Raw genomic sequence first — 9817 nt, forward strand, 5'->3', positions numbered from 1 at the left:
TTCTAGCAGGTGCTGGACACGTCTCCCCTACCAAAGCCCCTATCCAGATTCCTGAGCAGGACTTTGAAACAACCAGAGGAAAGATGCCGATCCCAGATCTTGCAATCCCTGCTAGGATGGGACTCTAACCAGAGCTGTGTGGACAGGATCAGTAAATATCACAGGGATCTGAAGTCAGTGGAAGATTCTCGTTGGCTTCAGACCAATGCCTCACTATTGGTTCTCGGGGCCTCACTTAAGGAGCTCTGATTTCCTCCCAGCTCTGTCTGAGCTCCAGGCAAGCCACGAAGGGAGAACAAAGCAGGGGAAAGTTCCCTTCGCCATGGATAAGTGATCCAGACACAGACAGGGAACCATCCAATTCCAGGTTCCTATCTATCTGGGTCCATAGTTTGTGGTCTGCTAAGCTACAGTTCACTAGCACAGCACTAGGCGATATAAACCCTCATGCTTCAAGGCAAGAGCCAGCCTCTAACTAATAGGGGTCAGGAAGAATCTTCTCCTGGGGGCAGGTGTTCCCATCACTGCAGTAGCTATTGCACCTTCCTAGGAAGCAGCTGGTGCTGGCCACTGTCAGAGGCAGGACACTGAACTAGATAGATCTGGGGACCAAGCCATTCTGGCAAACCTATGATCCTGCTTTCACCACTTCCCATAGCAGTGGCGGTTAGAGGTACTAAGTGACCCCTGGCTTTGGTTTCAAAGTTCCCTTTGGGATTTGCATGAGGCGCAGTGGGGGCAGCATGTCAGGATCCAAACCTCCCCCTCGGCCAAGTGCTGTGGCAGGTGCACTAAGATTAGCCCCGGGTGGATCTCTCACGGCTGGGCTTGCTCAGGGGGAAGGCAGGTGGGCCTGTAGAAGGAAATGGAGTTTTCTCATCCCCCGTGGGACTCCGCCTCCCTCTCCTTCCCCTGCCAGAGAAGCGTGGGGACAAAGGCTCCCCACTGCAACCGGGCCACCCTGAAAACGGCACCAGGCGTAAACTGCAACGTCCTTGAACGCACTTATCCAGCTCTGGGTCCCCAATGCCCTCAGGCCTTCTGCAAGGGGAGAGGATCACAGGAGAAAGGAGTGATGCAGAGAGACAGACAGACAGACCACCACACAAGAGCCCAGGACAGATGGCAGCCATGTCCCTCACCCCTCGGGTCGGGTCACCTGAGTGACTTGTCTCCTGTCCTCTGACACCTCTCCAGCTGATCAGCATCACCCGGACCCAGAGGGCCCAGGCAGAGGGGCGAGGAGCCGAGTGCCTGGCTCTGGGGGGGAGAAAGAGAGACAAAGACCTGGGGAGGAGGGAGAAAGTGGGAGTCAAGCGAGACACCGATGAAGAGCCGGGGCTGGAGAGGTGCAATAAGGAAATTGCAAATGAGGAGTGAGCAGCACACACTTAAAGTCTCCATCTCCCAGCCATCGGAGGCCTCGCTTTCGGGAAGCCCTTAATAACGAACGTCTGCAAACCACAGCTTCATCACGGTGCTGGCAAAGCGGCGTCGAGCCGACGGGGAGCGAGGGGAGTGAGGCCGGGCTGCGCCCGTGCTTTGGAAGCTGAGCGAAGGTCTGTGGGAACCCAGCTCCGCATCGGGGAGGCGCCTTGGCTGGCTCTGGAAAACGGAGCAAACCCTGCAAAAGTGTGTGGGAAGCTGCTGGAGGCTGGGAGCAGCAATTCCCAGTGCGCCTCCCTGCTGCAGGAGTCAGCTCTGTCTGCCAGACTCCAGGAGTTAACTCCTCTGTGCCAGGAACCCTCCTAGGAAGCCTGCAGCCGGGGCAAGCTCCCTAGAGCGGCGAGGCCCCTGCCCTGCATGATGGATGTCAGCCTGCAGAGCTGTCAGTTGCAATCCTTGGGGTTGTCTCTGCAGCCTTCACCCGTCCCTGCTTGATCATTTTTTGCTCAGTTGATAGACAGATGGTGCGGCCACTCCCTCACCCGGGTGCAATTCTTTGGTTGCTTTCTCCTGGGTGCAATCCCAGTCAACCAACCGGCCGGCGTCTTTGCCTCACTTCTTCCCGGGAAACGGAGTTAGCGTCCTTGCTAGAGCACACTGGACAGGATCACGCATTTCAGACGCGAGGGAACACCTTCAGATTTCGCGGTGGCACCGTTTGAAAGGCAAACGGCCTGTTTCCGCTGAACCAAACGGGATCGAGATGGGACATGGCGGGATTTTCCCACGCTTTTCCCCCTTTGAAAAAGGAAAAAAAAAAAAAAAAACCCAAGCCTCTTCCCAGTTAGAAAAAACCTGGGAAATGTCAAACAGTACCACCACGTCGTGCATCGTTCCAAAAGGCATTTTTCATTCTAAAACACTTTCCCCCTGTCCTGGTGCTGACATTTGTGCGTGTGATGGGCTCTGGCTGCGTTTGACCTCGGGGAAGACTCTCGCCGTGCGCGCTCAGGAATTTTTCAGCCTAACTTTTTTTTGTCCTCGCTCCCCCCGTGAGAGCCCAGTGATGATGGCACGCAGCTGAGAGGGGGGAAGCCCCTGAGGTGACCCCTGCCCTGCCTGATTCAGAGCGCAAGCTAACAGGCTATTTGGAGTGTGAATCTCTCCCGTGGGCGCTGTTCCTCGTTGGATAAATAATTAAATAGTCGTTGGGGCAGAGAGAAACTGACTCCACAGCCCTGCGGTGCGGGTGGGAGACCCGAGTTCAAGTCCTTGTCGTGAACCTAGTTATTCTGGGCTGGGTCTCTCTCTCCTGTCTAGATCTCGCTATTACATGACAACCGTAGCACCAGCACTGAGAGCACATCGTGGACACAGCATGCAGAGGCCATGCACCGAGTTAAACACTACTGATTTCAGCAGATTTAATCCTAATTTGCACCAGTTTAAAACAAGAAGGGAATCCGGTTTAGACTAAATAAGACCCCACGGGCCCGGGAGAAGAGTTCAAACCAGGGCCAGGGCGGCGATGGGCAGTGAGAAGAAGGGAGGGCTGGAAGTAGGAGAAGCCAGGAGCCTGCTGAAGGCTGGAGGGGGTTTGGTGGGTGAGAACCAGGGGCTGGTTCAATAGCTGTGTGGAGCAGGATGCGAGGAACAGCTGCTGGGAGCGTGGGTGGACAGACACGCCCTAGCAAATTGTGACTGCAGGGACACGGCTGGCGGCTCGTGCTAGCCCCTCCGGTACAAACTGCCCGACTCCCTGCGTACGTATTTAGGCACCTAGCCCCTGCCGCCACGGGCCACGCTGCTATTTTTAGCAGGCTAGCTGAACCGGAGCCGGCGCAGGTCTGTGTAGCCGGGCTGGGAAGCAGATGGAGCCGGAGGGTCCCATCATCACAAGGCATAACATGGTTGCAATCAGAATGGAAGCAGCCATGGCTTCCGCAGCAAAGACTTGTCAGCCAGGGGCACACACAGGACATAGGGATGGAGGCAGGGTGGTCTAATGGGCAGTGGCTGTGTCACTGATCTAGGCCCAGTCACTCCACCTCTCTGTGACAGCATTTCCCCTGCCACTCAATTTAGACTGGAAGCCAGCCGGGGCAGGGACTGTCTCCTGCTCTGTGTGCACACAGCACCTGGCACCATGGAGGGACTAACCGGGCTGGAGCCTGTGTGTGCTACTAGAACAAGTTCAGGAGTACGGGGCATTCGGTTCGGATCCTGTAGCGGATGGGTCTGTGTGCAGGCCTGAGAGCCGAGAGGGGAGATGGACCAGCTGGCTCCTTGGATCTTGGTTGTTTTTTTCATGCAATTCCAGAAATAACTCATCTTGACCTTCGAAACATTTTGTTCTATTTCTCGCCGCGCACATTCTTCTCGCCCGTCCCCGCCGCTCGCTTCCCATGGTGGGCCGGGGAGTCGTTCACCACGCAGCCGAAACGCGTTGGCATAAAACTTTCGATAAACACACCAGCCCCGGGTAAAGGCGCACGTGCCTGGTGCTAGGGGAAGGGGGTTACATCTGATCACTGACCGGGAGCCTCGGAAACTCAGGAGCGTTTCTAGACTGTATGGAGCTGGATTAGCACCACAGAGCAGAGCCAGCCCACTAGAGACATAGTTGGAGTCCAAAATTTGACTCACGGTCTTCTACCTTTATTTAAAAAAAGAAACCAGTGCTACGGGCTCCCGGGGAACCCCTATAGGAGAGAGGGGTGTGGGAGACAGCTAGTGGCTGTGGGGCTGCTTCTGATCTCATTTCACAAGTTTTACACCCGTCTCTCTCGGTTGATTTCAGTGACAGATTTGCACTGATTCAGGGTGTGTTAGGGTGCAGGGGAGAACTTGGGGACACCCTTAAAAGCGCAGGTAAACAGGGCCCGCAGGAGGCCCCAGCAGAGATATGAGCCCAGCCCCGGAGAAGGGGTTTGTTTGGGCAGCGGCATGGCCTCCAGCTCCACGCCTGCAGCCCCAGGGGTAGGATTTGCTGGAGAATTGTTTCCTTCCCAGCTCCAGCTGCTAGAGTAGAGAGAGAGCGCGAGTCATCCACCGCGCACGGAGGCTCTGGATCTCCCGGCTGCTAGTACAGATCACTGGAACACAGAGCCTGTCCCGCACCAGGGACCCAGCCAGACCCACAAAATATGTGAACTCCCCAGAGGTGGCACGAGTGGTGGGGAGCTACAGCCGGCTGTAGGACCCCTGAAGCCCCCAGGGCAGCCATAGCACGCTGCCCCCTCTGGTCTTGATCACCCTAGATGGCACTGAGGAGAAGGGCAGCAGTCGCGGTAGCACATGCGGCCTCTGCCACGTCTCTAAAGCGGACCTAGGCTTGACCAGGGAGCACCTAGACTCAACGGAGTGTGATCAGGGCTGAAATCCTAACCCCACCGAAGTCAATGGCAAAGTGGGAGTCAGGATCTCACCCTATTCATTCCACATTCTGAAAGGGATCGGTCCTAGCCTCCGCACCGCAGCGGATGTTGAGTCGCAGCCTGGAACAGTGCACGGGACTGGAAGCCAGGACTCCTGGGTTCTGTTCTAAACTACAGGCTCCACTTCAGTCCCCAGTCACGTGGCTTGCTGCAGACATCCCTGGGTGAGGCACCTCCAGCCTGGGTGCTGCAGGAGGTCAGAGTGGATGATCAGAATGGCACCTCCCGGCCTTCGCATCTACAGATCTATCCCCAGCTCCACCACTGGCTCACTGGGTGATCTTGGCCAAGTCGCACGGGCTTTGTGCCTCAGTTTCCCCAGCTGCAGAAAGGGGGATCATGACACCCAATTCAGCCTCACGCCCCCTTTTGAGGTTATTGCCAAACAGCCAATGCCTGTCCAGTGCAAGCATCAACGGCCCTCAGACAGTCCACACACTTGCTTATTACAAAATATCTTTTATTGGTAAAATAGCTCAGACTTTTCATCAAACATCGTTCTGCACACACTGCAGCGGGCCAAAAACACGCATCTTCTGTTAACAGGGATATGGTTACGGGAGGGGGGAGCAGAGACTCACGCCAGATCCCAAGAGAGCCACTCCCGTTGTAACCCACCCTCCACGGCAATGCCATATACAGCCAGAGGCAAAGCATAGTCAGGCCCATTGACTTGTGTCATCCCACGTCCTAGTCCCTCCAGGTGACAGGTTCGGAGACAGCAAACCTGCCCCCGCAGCCGCCTCTCCAACCCACTGGTTCCCCTAAACTCTGTTCCCGTTACAGGCTCAGGAGCAAAAATCCACCCCCGCTATTTTTCATCTCTCCGCAGACTCCTTGACAAGGGCTGGCTGGTGAATTTCAATGCAGCGTCCATAAGTGGTGACAAGATGTTTTAAAACCAGCACTGGCCACTCATGATTTCAGGAACCAGCTGGAGCCAGAATGGTCCACACTGGAAAAGCACAGGATGCCTGGGTTCTTTTCTCACCTCGGACACCCACTTGATGTCTGCACCGTAGGCAAGTTACTTCCTCCCTTGGGAATCAGTTTGGCCCCCATGTAAAATGAGGATCATTAGACTTACACAGGCTTGCACAGTGCTTAGAGTCCTACAGATTTAAAAAGCACCGTGCAAGTGCCAGGTCTTATTGGGTCTGGATCCCATTTTTTGGAGAGTGCCAGGCTTTGTACTTTGTACCCAGACTTTGTATGGGTGACACAGAGACCCCGGAAAGGAGATCTCATCCCTGCAGTGGGGCATGCTATGAGCTTATTAAAACACTGGTCTCAGTAGAAAAATGACACAAAGATCCCACAACAGCCCCAGAGCGAGAACCACAACGAGCCACTGAAGGAGGAAAAAGAAAGAATCCTTCTTTTCATAAGAATAAAGGAACCAAAGGAAGGAAAATCCTCATGCCCAAACTCCTCTCATCCCACCTGTGTCAATCCTGAAAAAAAAAACCCTTATGTCCAGACCAGCGTTTGTGTTTCCCCAAGTTTCCCCACTTTGCTAGCAGCTCCAGTGCGGACGGATGCTGTGCCTGCAGCCGCCGGCCTTTTAACCCCCCGCTGTCTAGCCCGGCTCAGGGGAGGTCATGCTGACATGGTGTTAAAAGCCCAGGCTGCCGTGGGAGCCTTGTCCACACTAAGGGAAGGGTCACCCAGAAGCCCTGGGGCATGGATTCTCAACCTGGGGGTCCTGAACAAGTATCAAGGGGTCGTGACCACCCCACCCTCCCCAGGCTGCTAAACGGGAGAGAGGTGTTTGAAGAAGGCTGTGAACCCCGGCCCTGTGGTCTAGCTGGAATCCCCCCAGTGAAGACGAGAGCAGAATCGGACCCATGCAGACTGAAGCCTTCACTGCAGTAAATCTCCATAACCACGTATGTTTGCGACCCACCGCTCAGTGGGCATAAGCCGGCACAACGCAGCTGTGGCCGGCAGCAAACTTGGCCCTGGCCTTCCTGAGCAGAGAAAGCATGTGACACGGGGCAGATTTCTCGCTGAGCATCTCCCCCCCACGAGCACCAACTTCCCCTCCGAGACAGAAAGAAGGAAGAGGAGCTGGCAAGAGCCTCTCTTTGGGTTACCTGGAAGGCAGGTCACACTCTCTTTCCTCTTGCGGAGTTGGTGGCAAGAGCTTTTCCTCATCCCACACAACGCCCACTTAGGGCTCCCCAGCGCCGTAGAAAACACACTGGCAAATGGCCCTGGGTTTTAATGCGTTTGCAGGAAATATAGAGATATATATATAGAGAGATAAAAAGGCTGATCCAAAATATAGAGTCTTTAAAATGCACTTTTGTATCCACTGCCCAGCCCCACTCTTTGCAAACACAAAAGCCCATGAATAAATAGACACGATTTAAATAGCATCCGGAGAACGTCGCCACTGGTGTCCCTTCCCTCCCCTGCCCCCCGCTCACCGCCCCACGGCAATCCACAGTCTACCAGCTGCCCTCTCTCTCTCTCTCTCTCTCACCAGGCAGTCTGGGTGGCCTGTCGGCAGAGGATCTTGCGGAAGGCCTTGCGAAAGTCCTGGTTGAAGATGGTGTAGATCACCGGGTTCAGGGAGCTGTTGCAGTAGCCAATCCAGAAGAAGAACTGGAACACGCTGTCGGGGACCTTGCAGAGTTCGGGGCAGATGGCCCCCAGGCTATAGAGGAAGAAGAAAGGGAACCAGCAGAGGACAAACCCCCCGATGACCACGGCGAGGACAAAGGTGAACCTCTTCTCCCTGTTGAGGTGGGTCTTCCTCCTCCAAGGGCTGGCGCTCAGGGTCTTCACCCGCCTCACCAGCAGCACCTCCCCCTTGGCGGTGGCCAGGGTCTCCATGCCCTGGGGAGAGCTGGGGGGGTGCCCGTTGCGCTGCTGGAGGCTGCAGCGCGGGTTGGAGGCAGAAGATTCTTTCTGCTCCGGTTGGGGCTGGCGAGGGCTGGTGGTAGATGGCGGTGGCGGCGGTGGCGGCTCCTCCAGGCTCAGCAGAGACGTCCTGTCTGCCGGGAGCGGTGGGGTAGCCGGCTGGTCACCGTCCTCAATGGGCACCTGATGCCCATTGGGTTCCCCTGCGCCCAGCTGCTCAGGTAGATCCTGCTGAGGTGAGGGCTCAGAGGTTGGGCCAGTGATTTTCCTAGTTGTCCCCGTCTCCTTGGCTTTGGCCTTCTTGCCCCTGGCCTCCAAGCCCTGTCGGGTCCGGTGCTTGGCTATCAGGTAAATCCGCAGGTAGACCAAGATCATGATGACGCAGGGGGCGAAAAAGGAGCCAATGCTGGAGGAAAGGATGTACCAGGCCTCCTCGTTGAGCTTGCACTGCGGCCTGCCGTCCTGCGTCTCCTCCTTGTTCCCCTTGTAGATGAGGGGGGGCAGGGAGATGAAGGCTGCAATCATCCACACGATGAGGATGATGCACTTGATCCTCCTGGGCGTCCGCTTGGAGTTGTACTCGAGGGCCCGGCTGACGGACCAGTACCGGTCCAGGCTGATGGCGCAGAGATGCACGATGGAGGAGGTGCAGAAGAGGACGTCCAAGGCCAGGTAGATCTCGCACCAGGTCTTCTTGAAGTACCAGTAGCCCATCAGCTCGTTGGCGAGGGAAAAGGGGATGATGAGGGTGGCCACCAGGATGTCGGCCGCCGCCAGGGACACCAGGAAAAGGTTCTGGGGGGCTTTGAGGGAGCGGCTGGTGAGCACGGCGATGATCACCAGGATGTTGCCGAAGATGGTGAAGAGGATGAGGAAGGTGATGATGGCGGCGATGGCGGCGGTGGCTTGGACGGAGTAGCCCTCGGGGCTGTCCATGGCTTGGTCCTGCGGCCCCCTTTGAGGCTGGGGTCTTCTAAAGAAGAGAGGAGGGCGCCAATCCAGGAGGGGTGGGGCCCGGGCCCCCGCTTGCCCTGCTCTGTGGGCCGGGCTGCAGCCTCAGCGGCCGGGGCTGGGAAGCCCCCATCGGGGCAGGCGCGGGAGCCCCCCAGCCAGGTTGCGCTGCGCGCGGGGCTGCGCTGCACGGGGCTGAGATTGCGCTGCGCGGATCCGGCGCGCAAGAACTTTCCCCCCCCAAGTCTCGCCCGCCCCAGCCAGCCGCGTCCGCCTGGCGCCCAGCCGGCCACTGCGCGGCGCCTCCCCTGGCTGCGGGGCGAGCCGACGGCTTGCGCGGCTTTTTAAAGCCGGCGCGGCAGGGGCTGTGCGGCCCTTCCCCGGCGTGTGATGTCAGGCGGCTCCGCTCCTCCGCGCCAGCCCCTTGGCAGGCACCGGCGGAGGGGCGAGGAGGGAGGAGACACGGGCTGGGCGGGGAGGGAAGGAGGGAGGCAGCCGCCGCTTTGCAGAGCATCCCCAGCCGCCCGCCGCGCTGCCGGTCGCCCCCGGGCTGGCCCGGCTCAGAGCGGGGTGGATGCGCCCCTGGGGGACTCCCGGTCGGACGCACCCAGCCCCGCTGGGACCTGGCTCCGAGCCCCGGCGGTGGGAAGGCTGCAGGGGGGCAGGGAAAGGGGCCCCTGGTGCAAAGTCTCAGGACAACTGGGCCAGGCGTTTCTGAGCCCCCCCCCCCCCCCCGGGCGTTAAAGCCACCCTTGGACCCGGCCACTTGCCCCCCCGCCCAGCCCTTGAAACTCACCCGCCTTGGGAAGGAAGGTGCCAGCCCCGGCAGGCAGTCCTGCAGGTTGGCCCCGGCTTGACAGGTGGTAGATGGATTGCTCATGGGAGAGCTGGGTCTGTTCCCAGCCCTGCCACGGGACCTGGGACAAGCCGCTTGCTCGGTTTCCCATGTCCCGCTCTTGTCTATTTAGAGCGTGTCTCTCTCTCTCACCGTGTATGTACAGCACCTGGCACCGTGCGGCTCTGAGCCCCCTCGGTGCTACTGGGAGACGAATCCCAGAAATTATCAGCCCTGGTGGAACCAATCCAGCTTCCGTCGGTTTTGGTGGAAGTCAAGGTCCCGATCCTGAGCACGCGGATGTTGATGGGAGATTTTTGCCAGCGGGCTCAGTGGGAAC

At 57.9% G+C, this 9817-nt stretch overlaps 1 protein-coding gene across 1 annotated transcript; it reads right to left on the reverse strand.

Moving 5' to 3' along the window:
- Nucleotides 1–7268: 7268 nt before the first annotated feature.
- Nucleotides 7269–8941, reverse strand: ADRA2B (adrenoceptor alpha 2B). The gene has a single exon (XM_067532305.1). It carries the CDS (start codon nt 8625–8627, stop codon nt 7308–7310), a length of 1320 nt encoding a protein of 439 aa, XP_067388406.1. The 5' UTR covers nt 8628–8941; the 3' UTR covers nt 7269–7307.
- Nucleotides 8942–9817: the final 876 nt, after the last annotated feature.

The sequence above is a fragment of the Emydura macquarii genome, unplaced genomic scaffold, assembly GCF_026122565.2.
Source record: "Emydura macquarii macquarii isolate MOO-44397 ecotype Brisbane River unplaced genomic scaffold, CSIRO-AGI_Emac_v2 contig_3257, whole genome shotgun sequence".
Classification (NCBI taxonomy): domain Eukaryota; kingdom Metazoa; phylum Chordata; order Testudines; family Chelidae; genus Emydura; species Emydura macquarii.

Bases quoted from the DNA above. Each gene is read 5' to 3' on its own strand.
- ADRA2B (XM_067532305.1), bottom strand. From the start codon at position 8,627: ATGGACAGCCCCGAGGGCTACTCCGTCCAAGCCACCGCCGCCATCGCC.